Consider the following 20,213-nt stretch of genomic DNA (forward strand, 5'->3'; position numbering starts at 1 on the left):
TGAGATGGGCTCTATATGTTTAAGATACTTAAAAATACATTACATGGTGTTTTTCATGTGCCTTGAGTAGGATGGGAAATTTCAGCTTGTGTTCACCCTGTTAATTTATGTCTGTATTCCAAATGCCTCGCTCGATAAATAGCTGTTGATTGGACATCTCTCTCCATTTCTCTCCTTTCTTGTCCTCTCCTCCATCCTTCTCCAGCACTGTCCCTACCTCACAGGGAGTCTGTAAATGATCTTGGTTTCAGTAGAAGCCTTGGCCCTGGGCTGGCTGGCTGGCTGGAGAGGGCGATCCTCACTGGGTCAGGGCCGTAGTGCTGGGCTCAGAGCATAGACCCCCCTGGGGACTCTGGCTCGTTTCTGAACTCTATTTGGGGCAGGGGATCCCTTGGGGTGGCTGAGGGATGAGGTTCAGAGGAAGGGTTTGAGGCTGGAGCCAGACAGCCCTGGGGATCCTGAGAGTGGCTCCTGTCCCCAGTCCCTTCGTCTGGGAAATGACAATGAGAAGTCCTCGTTTCACGCTCCACCCGGCTGGCTCTGTCCCTGCAGACTCCTGTCCCTGTCCTGGGGGTTCCTAATTCAGCATGGGTTTGGGGAAGAGAGAGTCAGAAGGGCCCGGAAGTCTCAGTGGCTCCCTCATCTATATAGTCTCCCAGCTGCCCTTCTGCTTCACATCGGTGATGCATGAGTGAGTGTGAATGTGAATACGAGTGTGTGTGGGTGTGTGCGTGTGTGTGTGTGACTGGTTGGGGTTACTGCGTGTGGCTGTGAACTTCTTCTTTAGAGAGCTCCCTTCAAAATGCAATAGCCATACCTGTTGGAGGAACCACAGAATCACCAGCTGGAAGCATTGTCTTCATTCGCTGAGCGCTCGCAATGTGCTAGGCGCTGTGACAGCTGGGAACATATAAATACACAGATATGAAATCACAATAGTTCCAAATGCTCTGAAGTAAAAGTACAGGACAGGGATCTGGCCAAGAATAGCATAGGGAGGGTGAGATATTTGGGGTGAGGGTTTAGGAAAGGCCTCCCTAAAGGGATGACTTCCAAGTTGAGCCTTAAAGATGGCAAGGAACAGCATTCCACCAGGGGAACAGCATGCACAAAGGCCCAGATGGGAAGACATCTTGGAACTTTCTAGAAATGTGGGAAGGAAATGGCCCAGGAAAGGGACTGGGAAAGCCAGCAGGGTGCCAGAGCTTCAGAGGCAGGCAGGGCTAGAAGTCTAGACTTTCTCCTAAGTGCACAGTGAAGCAGTTAAAGAGTTTAAGTAGGGAAGGGTGTGATCAGGTTTGCAATGTGAAGCTCACTCTGGTCGGCAGCTGGGTAGGGAGCATTGGCTGTGCCAGGCCCCGGCAGGCCCGGGAACCTAGGGATGAGAAAAGCACAGCCCGGAGCTCCAGGAGAAGGAGATGACAAAAGCATAAACCACCCTTCACAGCCTAATATGGCACAGGTGCCCAGGAGCACCACCCAAATTTGGAGAACCAGGGAGGCTTCCTGGAGGAGGTGGCATTTGAGCTGGGCTTGAGGGATGGCAGGCAAGGTGGAGGCCAACACTCCAGGCCTGGGAAATGGCTTTGGCAAAGTCTCGGCAGTGAGGGCGTGGGGGTTGAGTTTGATGAGCCGGTGCATGTGAAATGACTTCTCAAGGTTGTAAGTCCCCCTGGTGGCTGAGCCAGCACTGGGACCCCATCTCTGATGGGAGTGGGGCTCTGTGATGCCCAGCCGAGGCCTGGCACCAAGAACTAACACTGAGGAAGTCCCTGAAGCCCCCAGATCATTGGACTCCTGCACACCCAGCGTCAGAGGGTGGGCACTTCCCCAATTGTGGTGCAGCTGGGTCGGGGAAGAGGAAGTGCGGGCCACAGGCCAGACCCTGAGAGCCGGGAGGAGGAGCCTCTTCTAGAATCAAGAGGAGCCAGGGTGGGGCCTCCCCAAAGGCAGCTCCTGGAGGCTCCTGGGACCACAGCTGAGACACAGGGGGGCTGGAGGGAAGTGAGAGGAGAACTCAGCCTGGGTCCAGCTGAGCGAGACCCTCTGCCACCCACTCCCCTGGACCACTGGCAGCCATGGCTGTGGCTCAGCAGCTGCGGGCTGAGAGGTGAGTGTGGGGGCGCTTCCCTCCCAGGGCCTCCTCACTGCTCCCGACAGGCCTCGGGGGATGGAGGCCGGCCCTCCCTCAACACTTATCGATGTCAAAAGTTGAGGGGCTGGAGATGAGTCAGAACCCAAATACTCAGAAATGAAGATTCTTAAAACTGTTTTGAGGAAACTCCGAATAGCGCACAGACCAAGAGGCTCAGAGAGGGGGAGTGACTTTCCCAGGGTCACGCACAAGTGGATGGCGGAGTCTGGATGGGGAACTCAGGTGTCCTGGGGCCCAAGCTGGGCCTCGCTGCACCGCATTGCTCAGTAATGGCTTTTCATCTTCTGTTCAGAGTCACAGAATCTGGCTCGTTCTCCCTTTTTATCCAGGGCTTCGCTCAAATGTCACCTCCTCCAAGCAGCCTTCCCTGACAGCTCCCTCTGAACCCTCGCCATGTTTCCTTTTCCTGTCGAGTCCTTACACTATGGCATAATATTTTATACACACTTGTTTGTTTTCTTTATCACTAGCTCCTCCCTTAGAAGCAAGTTCCACACAGTTTGTCTCTTTTGATCTCTGTTGTACCCTCCGGGGATTTGAGCAATGCCAGCCTAGACTAAGTGCTCAGTAAATGCTGCTGAATGAATGAATGAATGAATGGATGGATCTTTGAGCTGGAAAATGTCCTTAGATCCTTCTAGTCCAATCCTGTCATCATATGGATGAGGACACTGAGCCCCAGGAAGAATAAAATATTTACTCGGGTTCACATGGAGTGAGAGGCAAGGCTGGGGCTTGGAGCAAGCCTCGCCAGGGCCTAGTGTGGTTTCTCAGGTCTTTTCTGAGTATGTCCTCTGTTGCCTGGCCTGTACTCTGAGCTTTGGGGGAACCCAAGGACACAGGGCTTGGCTCCTTCCCTCCTGGAGTGGAACAGCAGGTGACATCAGGGAAGGAGAGTGCTAACAGTGTGGAGGTTACCCGGAGGGTCACCGGAGATAGGTCAGGCTGGCCTGGGCCAAAGTGAACAGCAGGGGCCCATGGTGGAGTCTGGCGCCAGGAGTGGAGCCTGGGGTGGAATTCCCAAGGGTCAAATGGCAGAAGGAAGGCTTGTCAGTATGCACAGAGGCAGGGGCAGCAGAAATCACTATTCGGAGGGTGAATCAAGAATGGCTTCGAGAGCCACGGAGGACGGTGCTGGGGGCCGGGGCGAGGTCGACCCACCAGATCCCAGCCCCACTGGTCCACAGGTTCTCATCAGACGCTGTTCCGGCACACGAGCCCGAGCCTCCGGGAGACAGCTGCTGTTTGAGGCTGGTGGCACTTCCTGTTTTCAGGGCACATGGGCCACACAGGGGATTCCCAGAGCTGGCCACCTGGACAGTGGGTTCCCTCCCTCCCACTCCCCATCCCTCTTCAGCCACCCTTGCTCCTTCACAGAAGAAAGGCACCCTGTTCCCCTCCTTCACGGGGGCAGAGAGCCAGGCCCTGAGGTCCCTTGGCCTCCCTGCGCCTCGGATGTCTATTTGAAGGTGGTCCCTCGATGCTTGAGGCAGAAGTGGAGGATCCGATGGAGGTTGGTGGATTTCGGCAGCAGGACTTTCTAAGACCTGAGACGTCTAAGATGGCAATGACTGCCACGAGGATAGTGACTTTGCTTCCAACAAACATGTTTTGAGCACCTACTGTATGCAGGAGGCACAAAACCTGAATGGGCTGTCGCCCCGTGGTCTTTCTGCCCCTCGTTCAGCATCTCTTATCCAGGCTCCAAAATGGACTTCTCATGAACAACATAAGCCTTTGGGCCCTGAGTTGACTTCAGCTTGGAGGGGTCCTGGCTCAGGTCTCTAGGGGAGCGGCTGGTCGATTCCAGCTGGGTTTGCTGCACCCCTGTCCTCGCCCTGCCCCAGTGCAGCAGCTTCCTGGCTCCAGGGACCCCTCCCTTCCTCCAGGCAGCCAGGTCATTCCCACAAAGCCTACCAGCGGACTTGCTGAAACGCAGATGCAGGGAGTGCCACTGGGTGGAGCGCCTACCAGTGCTGTTCTGGGCGCTGGGGATGCAGCAGTGAGCAGCACCCCTGTTCTCATGGGAATTCTCCAGCTGTGCTTTTACAGATGTGACCTCCGAACCTTCCGAGGATGTAACTACTTCTACAGTCCCCATTTTGGAGTGGGGAAGGGGCTGGAGCACAGAGAGGACTCTTCCCAAGTCTGCTGACCTTGGCAATGGCAGAGCGGGGACTTGGGTCTTCATCTTTCACCTGTGCCTTCCTGCTCTGTGACACACAGGCCCGCTGATGCCCTCCCAACATAACCCCTTCACCCCACCACCCCAGGGCGAGGCACAAGGGCCCTCTGTGAGCAGACCCTGTCTGTCTCGCTGGCTTCATCCCTCATAACGTGCCCCCTCTTGCACGACTGGGGCCTTTGCCCTCACTCTTTCCTTTGCTGTCATCCTGGGACCAAATCCTCTTTGTTTCTTCCATTGATCTGGTGCCACTTCTTCTGGGAAGCCCTCCCTGACCACCTTCGGTCTGAGAGAGCCTTGCCCTCCTACATGCACAGCATCTTGCTTCTCTCTTTGACAAATGTCACCCCCATCTTAGAAGTGTCTGCTTGCCGTGCTCTCTTGCCCACAGCCTCACTGATCCTTTGAGCGAATATAATGGCCAGGCTTCTGTTGTAGCTACAAACATCATGTGCTTTTCCTTCACGGCTTCTGTGACCACTGAAATTACATAATTATTTGTTTAGTGTCCAACTCCTGCGCTCAGCCATGAGACCCAGGAAGGCAGAGGCCATGTCCCAATGTTCTTAGAACAGTGTCTGAGCTACAATCGGGGCTAACAAGGGTGTGTGATTTTATTATTTCTTCGGATGGAGAAACTGAGAGGGGCTGGGATTTTTTTAATTGATTTTTTTTTAATTCTTATTTTTTAGTTGAAGTGTAGTTGATTTAAAATGTTAGTTTCAGGTCCACAGCAATGTGATTCAGGTATACATATATATATATATATTTATATATATTTTTTCAGATTTTTTTTCCATTACAGCTCATTACAAGAAACTGACTATAGTTCCCTGTGCTATACAGTAGGTCCTTGTTGTTTATCTGTTTTATATGTAGCCACGTGTATCTGTTAATTGAGAGGCTGGGAATTTATCTGTGTTCACACAGCAAGCTGCCAGAAGCTTCCAACCAGGGCCAGTGCAGCAGAGTTTGGGAACAAAATTCTGGAGCCATATTCTAGCTTCTTGACTTCTTCGGGCAAATTCGTTAGCCCCTCTGTGCCTCAGTTTCCCTGCCTGTAAAAAGGTGACATTGTCTTAGAAGAGCACCTGGTGCTTGATGTACACCCAGGAAATAGTTAACTGCAGTTATTATGACCCAACCTGCCTGATTCCCTGTGAAGGGCCATTTCTACCTCTCTGGTTCCTTCCTGCCCCACTCGCATCCGATTGCAGATGAAATACTCATGAAATGCACCGTCTCAGGGGAGAAAGTGGAGGAGGAAGCTTCTCCCAAGGGGGTTACCGCAAGGCCGTGTGTGGAAAGTGAGTGGGGAGGTTACCAGCGGCCAGCACGTTGCCCTGGGAGTGCTGGGGATTTCCTCTGCCCGCTTCTGCCACCCTGAATCACCTCCTGCAGCAGCCTGGCGAGTTCTGAGGCAGCCCACGCTCCCGAGCAGCCCTGGTCACATAGGGACCAGCAGGGGCTGGGACTGGGTGTGGAGACTTCAAACCCGATGTCTCCCGAGGGCCCCGCCAGCTCTGAGGCCTGGGTGTGGCAGCCCCTGCCCCCAGCTTCCACCCTGTTTCCCAACTGCTGCAACAGTGCAGTCACCATTGCTTCTTATTTCCTCTGTTCACAAGCAGCTGCACTCCTCGCTGCTCCTTCTCCATCTCCTTGGCTGTTTTCTCTCCCACCATCTGTCCCTCTCAGTTTCCCTCTCTGCTCACTGATTGCTCTTCTCTGGGGGTCTTACCCACCAGTCACTGGGCACATGGTTCTTATCTCTCCTGCTCCAGCCAAGACCCCCTCCTCCCAACCCCACCACTGCAGAACTCCAGAGCCACACACCAGCTTTTGCTGGATCTATAACTGGGTGCCCAAGAGACCTCTCAAATTAGCATGCCCCAAACTGAGTCCATCAACCCAGCTCCCCTCCCACCCATCCTGATTAGAATATGAGTATCACTCTTGACACTGCCCTTTCTTTCACCTCTGCATCCAAACAGTCCCCAAACCCTGCCGGTCACAACTCAAGAATAACTCATAAATTAGTAGTGTGTCTGTCGGAAATGCATAAGGCTGCAGGGAACAGAGGAACTGACAGTGACTGAAACAAACAAGGGCTTATGCTTTCATATAACAAGAAGTCTAGCAGTTGGCCTCATCTGGTTCTGCAGCTCAGTGACTTCAAGACCAGCATCCCAGAGACTCCTGTGATCATGCTCATGTTTTTGCCTCATGGATGCAATATGGCTGCTGCAGGTCCAGATGTCACACCTGCTTTCCAGGCAGACAGAATGGGGAAGGGGAGGACACCATGCTAGCCTTTTCCATCCTTCTGGATCAAGAAAGCAAACGCTCTCCCAGCGGCCCCTGCAGCAGATTTGCTCTTAGGTCTCATTTGCCAAAACTGGTCATATGGTTCTCCTAGCTACAAGGGAGGCTGGGAAACAAGAATGGGATTATTATGTTTGACTCAGACCCATCCTGATCTATCAACTTGGGGCTAGGCATTGAATAGAAATGAGCTTGATTAGCAGGAGGAAGCAAGGGACACAAAAATGGAACAGTGTCTGCCAAGGGTGGTGTCCCTCATGTTTGTCCTCTCCTCCTGTCCCCACTGTCAGGCGCAGGCTCACATCCTCTCTCAGCTGGACCACTTCAGGGCCTCCCAGTGGTGCTCTGTCCCTTTAGTCTCTGTCCTCATTTCCTCTCCACCGGCTGCCTGAGTTGACCTCCTAAAGCCAGGATCCTATTGTGTTTCCACTCTCTTCTGAAGTCTTATGTGGCTCCCAGTTGCCTATAAAAATCCTTAGCTCAGTGCTGGAAACCCTCTTCAGCCTGGCCTCATCCTCCTGTTCAGTCTCTGATCACATGAGACTGCAGCCACCCTAGACCTGGGCCCACTGCTCGGACCTCGTAACCTCAGGACATGCTGTTCCCTCTGCCCAGAAGGCCCTCTCCCCAGAAGGTCTTCCCCCTTCTCCCGTCTGACCTGGTAGACTCCTATTCAGCCTTCTAGACCAGACCTGGATCAATGTCACCTCCTCTGTGAGGATTTCCCCAATCTGGACATAATGAGCCATTCTCTCTGCAAGACGTGTGTCAACAACTTTGTTTATCCCTGTGACCCAGGGCCTGGAACAGGGTCTGATATGGAGGGGGGGATGCTTGACACACTGTTCCCGGATGAATAACCCAGTCGCAAAGTGATTTGCTAGACTCTAACGTGGCGGTTGACTTATGGACCCGACTCCAAGTGCCTTCACTGTCTAGGTCGTCCGGTCTGTGTCATGGTGCAAGAGGGGTGTCTGATGGGGGGTCCCGGATATACCTTGGTTCCCTTTGCACACGGCCTCACCCCCAGGGGACACCGAACCCAGCAGGGTGATAACCAGGATTTCTTCTGCCTCCCTCAGCGACTTTGACCAGCTTCCCGACGACATTGCCATCTCAGCCAACATCGCCGACATCGAGGAGAAGAGAGGCTTCACCAGCTACTTCGTAAGAGAGCCACCTGACCTTTACCCTCTGGCCTCTGAACCTTGACCCTCTGACCTCTGAACCCCCAACTCTCTCATTGCTTCACTTCTATCCCAGTGGTTCTCAACAGGGCGATTCTGCCTGCCAGGGGATGCTCAGCAGTAAATATCCTGAGACAGTTTTGTTTATTACAACTTGGGGTGGGGCGTCTAGAGTGTAGAGTCCAGGGATGGGGCTTCCCGCCCTGCGGTGCACAGGACAGACCCCACAACAAAGAATTGCCCGGCCCCACATGTAATCCCAAGGTCGGGAAGCCCTGCTCTGACCCTAGACCTCTGGACCACCTTTCTGGGCCCCTGGCCTGCAAGGCCCCACCCACATCCTCTGTCCTTAGGTTTTTGTCATCGAGGTGAAGACGAAAGGGGGAGCCAAGTACCTCATCTACCGCCGCTACCGCCAGTTCTATGCCTTGCAGAGCAAGCTGGAGGAGCGCTTCGGGCCGGAGAACAAGACCAGCCCCTTCACCTGCATCTTGCCCACGCTCCCAGGTAGGCCAGCCGGCCGGCTGCCCCAGGACAGAGCTGCATCCACCTGCCTCTCCTCCCAGCTCTGCTGATGCCCTTCGTGCTTCTATTTTAGTGCATGTGAAAACTGTTCATTTAGTCCATGGCTCCCCTCCTGCCTGTTAGCGCTGCCACCTCTAGCTCTCTGGCCTCAGAGTCCTTGACCCCCTGTGCTCCGATGACCTTTACGGCTGCCCTGCTTCAGCCGTCCACCACTGAGGCCAGGTTTGGAGTGCATCGGCCCCCACCAATTCCCATGTCTCCCTTATTAAACACACAGACTCATCTTCCAGCCTCCCTCCGGCCCCTCCGTGAGCACTGCCTTCTGACTCACCAGCTCCCCGGGGCTCCCCCTCCTTCCTGCTCTGCTGGGATGCTGTGGGCGACACACTCTGCTTTTGGACAGTCCCCCCTCACCCTCTGCCTCCTGGCCTTCCTTCCCAGCTAACACGCACCTTGGCCAGGCCCAAATCCCTGGCTTCTCAAGGCCAGCTCTCATGAGCTCAGCAGAAGGAAGTCCCCCTGGAGTGGGGTGTAGGGTGGTCTGGCTGTGCTCGCCACACTCCGCAGGCTGCACACAAAGGGCAGACACTTCCTTTTTTCCAGGCTCTAAACCCCGCCTCCAGCTTGCTCTCTGCCTTAGCAAATGCCTGAGGTTCCCCACATACAGCCCCGGGGAGGAAGCTGTCTCCCAGGGCCTCACTGGTCCCCTCACTCCACAACCCCCCTCGTCCCTGGGTGCCAGGGAGGAGGGTCTCTCCTGCCCTTAGATGAGCCTCTCCTCCAGGCTCCACACTTTCCCCTGGCATCTTGTTCCGCGTTTTCCCTGTAGACTCACCTTCTCCTTTGTCTATTGACTCTGCCAAGCTTCTACAGGAGCAGCCTAGGTTCTCTTCCATTTTTAAACAAACACATGCCGGAAGTGAGCATTCCGGCCACAAGCTTCCTTGAGCCCCGAGGGCCCTCAAAGATCTCTCCTTCTTTGATGATAAATCTTTACTTGCTGTCTAACCAAAGCATCTCCCAGCCTCTGTTCAACCCACCAGCTTGGTTTTAGCTCTTTTTCCTCCGTTGAAGTTCCCTCTGGATGGTGACCTGTTCACTGATCCATGGCCACATCCCAGCCCTCATCTTCGAAGTCTTCCTTCTCCCTCCGGGAAGCTCTCTCCAAACTTCTATGGCACCAGTGTCTCCCAATTCCCTTCCAACCTCACCGCTGCTCCTTCAGCTTCTTACAGAATCTGTCTCCTCTGCTGCTCCTTGGAAATTGGGCGTCCTCTGCACCATCGTCTTCCATCTGTCTTCTCACTCCCCCTCTCCCAGACAGTCTGACCTGTGCCAGTGACTCTAACTGCCCCTTTCTTGCCACTAACCCCTCAATGTCTAACCCAGATCTCTGATGCCACTCCCCTGCCACCGCCAGACACCAGCCCAGTGTGTCTCATGGGCACTGGGCAGCGAGAGCCAGACCCATTTCACCTTGGCCCTCCTGGGGGCTCTCTGGGGTGGTTCCCCCAGGGCCTGTGCCTGAGGGTCCTGGAGAGGACATCTGTCTTTGATCAGCTGCCGTCTGTCTTCCTTTCCTCACAAACACTCTACCTTGTCTACGTTGCTTTATTTATTTTTAATAGTAGTGTATATCTGTTAATCCCAAACTCCTAATTCATCCCTCCGCACCACTTTCCCGTTTGTGCCTTGCTTTTGAGGAATGATCCAACCATCCACTCCACAAATATTTATTGATTTGGGCATTATCCTACGCCGTGCTTCTTAACCTTGGCAGCATATTGAAAGTATCCTGAGACTTAAAGAATCCTGATGCCCGAGTCCCACCCCTAGAGATTCTGACTGAATTGTTCTGGGATGAGTCCTGCATAGTGAGATTTTAAACGCTCCTCAGGTGACACCAACGTGCAGCCAAGGGTGAGGACCAGTGTCCTAGGTGATGCGGATACAGCTGTGAGCCACGCTGTTCTCTTGGAGCGAAGAATTGTGTGTGTGTGTATGTGTGTGTGTAGGAACAGGTGGTAAATAAACAATTAAAACAGGACAAATACCAGCTGGCGATAGTACCACTCAGAGAATGCAGGTTGGATGGTGGCCACTTCAGTGCTGTGGAAAGATGTGGGGGGAAAGCGCTGAGCCAGTGGGGAGGGTTCCTGGCCTGGGTGGGCAGCTCTGAGCCCAGAGACCTCACTCTTGGGCCAGATTCTCAGGACAGCTCTTTGCATCTCCTCAGCCAAAGTCTACATGGGTGTGAAACAGGAGATCGCTGAGACGCGGATACCTGCCCTCAACGCCTACATGAAGGTAACAGTGGTGCCAGACCACGTGGCAATGAGGAGGGCATGGGGTGCTACAGACACGGAGGGCCCAGGTACCATCCCTGGGCCTTGGATGGATGCCCTTGTTTATTCCCCAACCTGTAAACTGTTGGCATCCTTAGGAGACAGGAGCACAAAGGAAGGAGCATCATAAGGGCAGAAACCAGGCTGGTCAGGAAAGGCCTTTCACCAATTAGAGCTGTGCAAAAAAGGGATAATGTGCCTCACGAGGTAGTGAGCACCCCGTCACTAGAGGCATACAAGCCGTGATTGATGGCAACTTCAGGAAACTGGGGAGGGAAGCTTTCTTCATAGCCCAGAGTCATCCTCGCAGACTCCTCTCCCTCCTCTTCTACTCTTACGGAAAAAGAGCACCGCGCTAGGAGTCTCTTTAGTCTTTGCTCTGACATTGACTGGGTGACTTAGGGCTAATTGCTTATTCTGTCTAGGCTTTGGTTTTCTCCCCTGTGAAACAGGGCAGTGCTCCCAGCTCTCTGGTCTCACAGGAGGGGAGTGATGTTGGGATTTATTGAGAAAAGGACAGGAAAGTGCTTTGTAAACTGTGAACCTGCTTTCAGAATGTGAGAGATTATGACTCCGAGTGGAGTGAGGGAGCAGGAGGAGAGCAGAAGAGGTGGGCGGAGGGAGGAGGTGGCTGCAGGAATCCTGGGCTCTGGGCTGAGAAGAGGTAGGATGGGAAGGCTTGTGGGCTCCAGCATTGGCGGCATCTCCCCTCCAGGGGGCGCTGTGACAGTGGCTCCTGCAGGGTGGCTGGAGGCTCCACTCTCCTCCAGCCGGTCTGGAGAGGGAAGTGGGTGCTGGTGGGAGGGAGGAGGGGCTGTGGAGCTGGAGCTTTTTATTCCACACCTGGTCTTAGCAACCAGCAACCTGGTGGATCCCGAATCTGCCTGTCTGTGTATGGGTGGGTTTCTCGAAGCCCAGAGGTCAATCAGTGCAGGAATCTGCTATGGTAACCCAACCCTGGGCTTGAAACATTCAGAGACGGGGAGCTCACCCCTGACCCAGGCCACTTGTCCATTGTTCGACAGCTATTAGGAAAGCCTGACTCCCTGTAATTTCTACCCACTGGTCTCACCTCTGTCCTCACGAAGAATATGGCTGCTGTGGTAATGACAATTGCTGGAACTATGGGGAGTGCTCTGACAAGCAACCAGGAGGTTCTTGATACGCATTTGTTGGATAAATGGATAGGCTTACTTAATTCCCTCAGTAGCTTGTGAGTTCAATACTCTGATCCCTATTTTAAAATGAGCGAATGGAGGCACCGAGAGGGAGAGTCACTCACTCAGTGTCACAGAGCAGTTAGGATGGGATTTGAACCCACATCTCTGGGACTCCAAGATTGTGCTCTTGGCCACTGTTCTGGGTTGCAATAAAAGTGACAGCAGCAATGATAATATCCAGCCTGGATGGGACCCTTGCTGGGTGCCAGACGCTGTGCTAAGTGCTGTGCACGTATTTAATTTAATCCTTACACAATCCCACGAAGGAGATACTATCATCCCCATTTTATTAACGAGCATACAGAAGCACATTTGCTCAGGGTCTCCCAGCAGGTGAGCGGCAGAGCTGGGATTCTATGCCGGGCACAGCCTGGCTCTGTCTGTGCCTTTAAATCCACCTTTGGGCTGCACCGCCCCTCCTCCTCTGCCCATAGGACAGACATGTTTCTTCCAGGCTCTGCATTTCCAGTTCCTCTGGGATGGAGTTCCCAGCCCCTCCCCATCCTGCTGTTCCTGTGGGATTCTCTGAGGGGATCTGAGTGCCTCTGGAGCTGTAGCCCCCAAAGCCAACCACGGGGCTCCTGGGGACCTGTGTAGTGGGCAGCCTGGGGGGACTGACCCTACCAGGTTCTGGGTATCTTTGTCCTCACAGCCTGAGGATTTTGCATCGTGGTAGGTATAACCAGCATCACACCAAGAGTCCTGACCCCACTGCCTCCTGGCTCTGCCAAGCAGCCCAGGCACCTTCTCACTCTGAGCCGCAGTTTCCCCAAGTGTGACATGAGATAAAGTATCAGGAAGTGGCTTTAGGCTGTAATACCACCAATTATTGTTAACTTGATTTATTTAGGGGAGCCCTCCTTCACTATTGTCTCCTTTTGACCTCAGGGATGGGCCTTGGTGGCAGATGGCTCAGGATGGCCAACTCTGTCACTTGCTAGGCTGTGTGGCCCTGGCAGGTCCCCTCACCTCTCTGGCCCTCACTCCTAGGTTATTGTCAGATGGAGCGAGGTCACACAGTGACGCTCAGTGCAGGGCGTAGACAGCCACCACCACATCACGTTACCCATCATCACCTTACTGTCATGTCTGGAGGCCTTTGCGTCTTTTTCTAAATGAACTGTTCTTAAGCAAGTTGGGTCCCTCCTGACCTTGAACCCAGGGGCAAGTCTTGTGAAATGTTACCATCATTTCATTGAGGGTTGAAAATATGTCTAGTTTCTGTGATCAGGCAGAGAAGCATTAGTAGAGAGGCGGCGACCAGTTTGGGGCAAGGGGATGGAGCAGCTGGACTGGGATGTCGGGACCTTTCTGCTGACCACCCCACATGCGCTGCCTCCTCCCCAAACGCAGCACCTCCTCAGCCTGCCCATCTGGGTGCTGATGGATGAGGATGTCCGGATCTTCTTCTACCAGTCACCGTACGACTCGGAGCAGGTGCCCCAGGCTCTCCGCCGGCTCCGCCCACGCACCCGGAAAGTGTAAGTGACCAGTCCCTGCGTTCCTGCCGGCCAGAGCCCTGGACCACTTGCCCCTAACCAGTGCTCTGTCCCAGAGGTCCTTGCTGCTAAGGCGCTTCTTTTCCCTGGAAGAAGAGAAGGAACAGAGACCAGGTCTATCCCTGAGCACTACAGGGTGGTTTGGCTTGTTAGGTGAGCTTGAACAAGCGTTGGTCCTACAGGGACAGACAGTGCGTGTGTTTTGATATGTGACAGTAAGAACGGGAGGACAGGCCTGGACCAATGATGGGGAGAGTTTGGTGCCACAGCAACCACTGGGGATGGCCTAAGGACTCAGTGCCTGGAGAGAGTAGGGAGTGGGGAAGAGGTTGGGAGCCACTTTGTCTGCAAACAGTCCTCCCAGCATCTCTGGGAATGCCTCATCCCTGGTGAGTTTTAGTTCCATGGGGCTGCTGTGGCTCCTAGTGTATCATGCTGACCCCTAGGGGATGCTGCTGCTCACTCCCTTATTCCAAAGAGCCCGCCACTCCCTCCAGCCCCCTCCTAAACAAGAAAAAAAATAATCGAAAATCCAAGCCACTGAAATAGAGCTGAGCTTCCAAATGTGAGGCTGCTCAGAATTCCAGGTACAGCGCTCCCGAGCCCCGCCCTCCAGCCAAGCCCCTCCCTCCTTCCTCCTGCCAGGGTCTCTGAGTGTCCTTGCCCTTGTGGTGCCTGGCTATTTCCCCTCTGCACCCAGGCAGGCGTGGCCTGAATTCCAGCCGTGCCTCACAGCAGGACTGGCTCCTGGAGCAGAGCAGGGCACTTCTTGAAGCCCATTTCCTCAGCTGAAAAATTAAGAGGTCTGATGTGGGGAGTAATAAGAAAGAGTCGGCAAGCTACAGAACTAAACAAGTGTGTCTCCCCATCCCCGCCTCCTTCCTGAGCCTCTGATTCGTGGTCCACAAAGCAGGGATACAATCCCTCGTCCAGGGCCGTGAGAACGAGGGGAAGTGTGCTGGCCAGAGAAGTAAGTGTAGCTGCATTTTTTCCTTTTTTTTTTTTTTGAGTATAGTTGATTTGCAGTATTGTGTTAGTTTCAAGTGTACAGTAAGGTGATTCAGTTATACATGTATATACTTTTTTTCCAGATTCTTTTCCGTTATAGGTTATTGCAAGATAGTGAATCAAGTTCCCTGTGCTGTACAGTAAACCCTTGCTTGTCTATTTTACACATAGCAGTGTGTATCTGTTAATCCCACATAGCTGCCTCTTTAATACCTTCTCCTTTCCTCACCTTTCCTGCTGCTGCTGAGGGCCTCCTCTGGGCACAAAAGCAGGGAGTGGACCCTGGGGGGCACCAGGAGGGATGACAAGCCTCTCTTCTCTCTCCACAGAAAGACTGAGTCCCCACAAGGTGCCGGCTTTGACCGCATGGCAGCTCCACGAGCGGAGGTACCCCCGCTGGGCCAGGCCCTCCCACAGCACCCCTGGGCTGCAGCCTGGCTCCACCTTTCAGCCACTGAACCCTTCCTGCTGGCGCCTGCCGTGTGCCTAGGATGGGGCTGGGTACCGGAGGGAGGAATGACCCACAGCTTCAGCCTTGGACACCTGAGGCCCCCAGCCACCTGAGCGGAGGGGATGTGACGGGCACAAGACTAGAGCAGAGGGGAATACATCCATCAGTTATTCATTCCATAAGTTCTGGGTTAGCCCCGCGTTGGGGACTGAAGCCTCAGAGGTGACTCAGACAAGGTCTTGTCCTCAAGGGGCTCAAAGCTCCCCAGGGATGCAGACTTAGAAATGGATTTTTAAAAGTAGTGTGATCAGTGCCCTGGGAGTTATGGGGGCACTGGAGTCCCCAGTGAGGCCTGGGGCCCAGGGAAGTTGCCTGATCCAGAGAGTTTAGACCCTTCTCTCTCATGCTCATCCCAACAGGAAGAAGCACCCATTCTAGAGTCAGGGAGAACTGGGTTCTACATGCAGCTCCTCCACTAACAAATAGAGTGGCCTCAGACAAGTCACTCATCCTCCCTGAGCCTCAGTTTCTTCACCTGTTAAATGAGACACTGAAGTATGTAAAAAACTTCTTTAGGAACTCAGTGAATGTTTCCTCCTTCTTTCCTTACTCTGCTTTTCTCCCCAGGCCCTGTTTGACTTTACCGGGAACAGCAAACTAGAGCTGAATTTCAAAGTTGGAGATGTGATCTTCCTTCGCAGTCGGATCAATAAAGACTGGCTGGAGGTAAGGCTGGAGGTGAGGAAGGAGATGAGGATGGAAATGAGGTTGAAGGTGGGGATGGAGGGTAAAGGGAGAATGGAGGCAAGGATGGAGGTGAGGTTGAAGGTAAAGATGAAGGTGAGGATGGAGGCAAGTTTGGAGCTGAGGATGGAATTGAGGCTGGAGGTAAGTTGGAAATGAGGTCGCTTTGAGTCTGGTGGGGAATCAGAGAATGAGGAGGGATCTGAGAAGGTCCCAGGGAAGAGATCTTATTCAAAGACAGCCCTGGAGATCTGGGCAGGTGGATGGGGGAAGCCTGAGAAAATACAGTTGTGTGTGGCTGGTGCAGAAGATTCTGGAGCCTTTGGTGCTGACCCCAACAAACGGTTGTTTTGGGCAAGCCAGTTATCCTTCCGAGTTTAATTTCTTGGTCTTAATCTCCTGTGACAGGGAATCTCAGCCTGTTCACTATTGGCATGTGGGGCCAGGCGGTTCTCTGCTGCAGGGCTGCCCTAAGCGTCCCAGGATGTTTAGCGGCATCCTTGGCCTCCATCCACTAGATGCCAGTAGCACCCCTCCAGCTGCACCAGTCAAACGTGTCCCCAGGCATTTGGCCCTGAGGGGCAAAATCACGCCCAGCTGGGAAACGCCATCTGCCGTCTGGGGTAATGTTCCTTGCCTTGCGGGCAGCGAGTGAAGAGAGTGAGGAAGAGCTTGCCTCTGGAGTCTGGCGTCACATCCTCGCTGTTTTTAGCTGGCTCTGCGACATTGGGTCCCTTGCTCAACCCCGTGGTTTCCTTTCCCGTAAATGGAGATTACACTGGCTGTTTCTTAATAGCTTTCCAGGAAGGGTTAAAGGAGGCGCAGCTATTCAGGGCTCAGCCCGCAGAGAGCTTGGATGTGAGGTGTCCGGCCGGTGCCGGGGCCCCTGGGGGAGTTTAATGAGGCTCTGAAGCCAGAACCTGTCTTGGTCATGCTTTGTCACTGCACATCCCTGCGCAGCCAGCGTGGCCCATACAAGGGCTCATGACTGGAGACGGGGGGAAGGGCACCGCGTGGGAAGCCCTGGCCTGGTGCCAGCCTTTTGGATTAAGTCCAGTTGTTATTAAAGATCTCCTTCTCTCAGGGTTCCTGAGCGGGTGTCTGAAGGAGGTTGTGGGTCAGGTCCTGAGGCAGGGCCAGCGCCCAGGGGTCCTGGGACCACTGAGGGGAGGGGAGGGTCCCTGGTGTCCAGGGGCTGGAGAGCAGCGAGGACCCAACGTGTGTCTCACCAACTTGGCAGTTTTGATTTTATCTTAGTCCTGGAGCTCCGTCTCAGGCACTCAACAGCCCTAAGAGCTTCCTGGGGGTATTGCTGGGGCATTCTCCAGAAACAGGAAACGTTTGTTGACTTGTTTTCTAGAAAGTTCTATGTATCAGTATGCTGGCCAACTCCTGGCCTCAGACTGAGGGGAGGGTTGGGGAGGAGCGAGGATATACTATTTCAGCCTCAGTATATCCATCTGTAAAAGGGGATGTAAACAATGTGTCTCTCCATAGGATCGAGATGATTAAGAGAATGTGGGACAGGACTTTAGAAGAGAGGCCTGGCTGGAGGGAGATTTCTGGCTTTTTGGTCTAGAGCAGGTGGTATCCATGGAATGAATGAATGAATGAATGGGCCCCACCCTTTCCCGCATTTTATTTTTCTCCTGAACACCTACCACACTCTGACTCACCACAAAGTTCACCCGTTTATCTCTGCACTGTCTGTCACCCTCCCGCATAGTGGAAGCTCCAGAAGGAAAGGCAGGGACTTTGATCTATTCTGAGTGCCCAGAGCCTGCCCCAGAGCTGGTGCTCAAGAATGAATGAATGACTGAGTGCGTGGTTAAATGAATGAGATAAAAGCAGCTTTCTGGATAAGTTCAGGTCTTGACCTGTTCTAAAATGGATAGCTCGGGATGAACAGCTTACTGACCTTGCCCACTTTTTCTCCTCCCTCTGCATAAGGGAACCCAGACCTCATCTGTCTTTCCCCATCATTATAAAGGGGCCAGGGTCCCGAGGCATGGCCCCGCTGCCTCTCCTGGCCCCGACAGGGTAATGCCTTCTTTCCCTCTCAGGGCACTGTCCGGGGAACTACAGGCATCTTCCCAGTGTCCTTCGTGAAAATCCTCAAGGACTTCCCAGAGGAGGAAGATCTCACCAACTGGCTGCGCTGCTACTACTATGAGGACACCATCAGCACCATCAAGTTCGTGGCCTGCTGGGAGGGAGGGACCTGTCCTCCCCGCCTGCCCATCCCCACTCTCACCTCTATATCACACTCCAGGTTCCAAGACCCAAACCAGATCGCATGCCCCCACCCCTACCAAACACACACACTTAAAAGCCTGCAGTGGTTCCCACCGCCCTCCAGACAAGCCATACCACTGTAAAGATGTCAAGGTTCCGTGTAGCATGGCCAGCCTCGTCCTGTGTCCCCCTTCTGGCCTGCTGCGTCCTCACCTGGGCCTGTTGTCCCCTTAGGGACATCGCGGTGGAGGAAGACCTCAGTAGCACCCCACTTTACAAGGATTTGCTGGAGCTCATGAGGTGAGGGGCTGGGGCGGGAGGAGGGCGGGAGGGCACCAGAAACCCCGGAGAAGAGAACAGAGGGAGGAACACAGCGCATTCAGGTGCTGGGTGCTTTACATCTATTTTGCCTTCTTGTTTTATCCACAGCCCAGCCCTGCAGGATGGGTATCTCCTCCTTGTATTAGATGAGTGGGGGGACCGCCGAGAGGTGAAGGGGCTTAGACGGGGTCACACAGTTTGTGAGCCTGAACTTGCAGCTAGAGCTAAAGTCTTTCTAGATCAAAACGTTGGACTTAGGCCCTCCACCACCAGGCAACTCCCACCTCCCAGGATTCAGTTTAGTTACGGGCAGTGATTTTACAGAATGGAAATAGCATTGTTACATTTCTGACAATGAAAAGAATACCTAGTCATTATAGTTTAAAAAGGAAGGGAGGGGTCTGAAATCACAGAAGGGTATAAAGAAGATAGAGAATTCTCCTCCTTTCGTTAGCTGATGTGCATGTAGATTTTTTCAATGCACACCCCACCCCTCCCCGACCCCACAGCCCCATAAATCTTACTTTCGTTGGGTTCACGACATCATTCTGTGGATGCTCCGTAACTAACGCAGCCAGCCTCTTCTGTTGGCCATCTAAGTCATCTTCCACTTTTTTACTGCTGTGAACAATGTCGTGATTCACGTATTTGCTGACTTCCCTGATTGCTTGTCTGGAAGTGAAATTTTGAGATCAAGCTGTTTGCAAGTCTGACAGGCTGCTGACCCATTTTGTCAAATTACCTAAGAAAAGGCCTGATGGCTTTTCACTGTCACCAGAATGCCCATCTACCTGCAGCCCACATCGGACAGTTCCAGTCCTTAAGGAGTTCTGCTCCAGAGCCACACTCGGGGCTCTCCCAGGGGCTTTATTCTGCTCTACTCTGCGCCCAGCAAATCCCGCTCCTCTTCCCCACAACAGTCCTTGAATCTTCATCACATTTAGACACAAGGCATTTCAGGCTGTGCCACTAATTTCTTGTGAAAGTCCTGTTCTCCCCTGCAGGTCTCAGTGTCCCCATCTGTACAATGGGAGGTTGGACCACTCAGATGATAGGGCCGGTGTCAAGCCCTGACCTCTTCCAGATTCTTGGATCCCGGCCCTAAAACCCTCTCCGCCCCCTCTCCCTTAGGTCACTCTTTGGCCTAAGGCTGAGGGGCCTTTCCTGAACCCTGATCTCTCCCACTCAGGCGGGAGTTCCAGAGAGAAGACATCGCCCTCAATTACCAGGATGCTGACGGGGATCTGGTTCGGCTGCTGTCAGACGAGGACGTGCAGCTCATGGTGAGGCAGGCCCAAAGTCTCCCCTCCCAGAAGCGCCTCTTCCCCTGGAAGCTGCACATCACCCAGAAGGACGACTACAAGGTCTACAACACGGTCCCCTGAGCTGACCGTGTTCCCCGGGCAGTGCGGGGGCAAAGAGCCCTTGGAGGGGATTCAGACCAGTAAAGACTGGGAACACGGACAGACTTCCTGGTTTGGACTCAGATGGACCTGCTGGCCTTGGCTTGTATTGTCTCCACATTTGGTCTCTTGATTAAATAAACCATTTTATGTCAAAGGGCCAGACGGGGGAAGATAGTATCCTTTGAGGGAAGAGAGGCGAGGAAGTAAAATACCCATTAATGAGCATCGATTAGGGGTTGTTTAGATACAGACGAGGGGCGGGGGTGGTGCTGGCTTTGGGCCTCTAATCCAGCCACCCCAGACCCTCGCCCGGTCCACATGTATGGAGAAACCCAGCGACTCTCTTTTGCAGCCTTTTCTGGCACTGGCTATTGGCCTCAAGGAAGTCATCCTCCCCCAGGTGCCCTCAGGGTCAGGCCAATGCCAGGCCCTCTGCGTGACCAGGGTCAGAGTCTTCCTCCGCCCTATTATATCTGCTGTTCTGCAGAGGGGGCAGAGACCTGGGTCCTGGTGACTGCGGTCTCCTCTGTAAGCAGGGGGTGAGGGAAGGGCGGATGCTGGCCCCACCCGGGAGGAAGAGGAGGCAGAATGATGGGTCTCCCTCTGTGAG

The 20,213-nt window shown here is 53.7% G+C and overlaps 1 protein-coding gene across 1 annotated transcript; it reads left to right on the top strand.

Annotated features, from left to right (window-relative positions):
* The first annotated feature begins 1,896 nt into the window (after positions 1–1,896).
* Positions 1,897–19,761, top strand: NCF4 (neutrophil cytosolic factor 4). The gene is made up of 10 exons (XM_006194656.3): positions 1,897–2,110; positions 7,745–7,829; positions 8,203–8,356; positions 10,611–10,681; positions 13,293–13,420; positions 14,776–14,833; positions 15,525–15,623; positions 17,705–17,835; positions 18,111–18,176; positions 19,387–19,761. The coding sequence occupies exons 1-10, from the start codon at positions 2,079–2,081 to the stop codon at positions 19,580–19,582; spliced, it is 1,020 nt and encodes a 339-aa protein (XP_006194718.1). The 5' UTR covers positions 1,897–2,078; the 3' UTR covers positions 19,583–19,761.
* Positions 19,762–20,213: the final 452 nt, after the last annotated feature.

This window comes from Camelus ferus, chromosome 12 (assembly GCF_009834535.1).
Source record: "Camelus ferus isolate YT-003-E chromosome 12, BCGSAC_Cfer_1.0, whole genome shotgun sequence".
In the NCBI taxonomy this organism is placed as follows: Eukaryota; Metazoa; Chordata; class Mammalia; order Artiodactyla; family Camelidae; genus Camelus; species Camelus ferus.

Excerpts from the sequence above, each read along its gene's own strand:
- NCF4 (XM_006194656.3), top strand. The coding sequence starts at position 2,079 with ATGGCTGTGGCTCAGCAGCTGCGGGCTGAGAG. Across the intron at positions 10,682-13,292 it reads CCCTCAACGCCTACATGAAG|CACCTCCTCAGCCTGCCCAT; the intron begins GTAACAGTGGTG and ends CCCCAAACGCAG. Across the intron at positions 17,836-18,110 it reads GACACCATCAGCACCATCAA|GGACATCGCGGTGGAGGAAG; the intron begins GTTCGTGGCCTG and ends TTGTCCCCTTAG.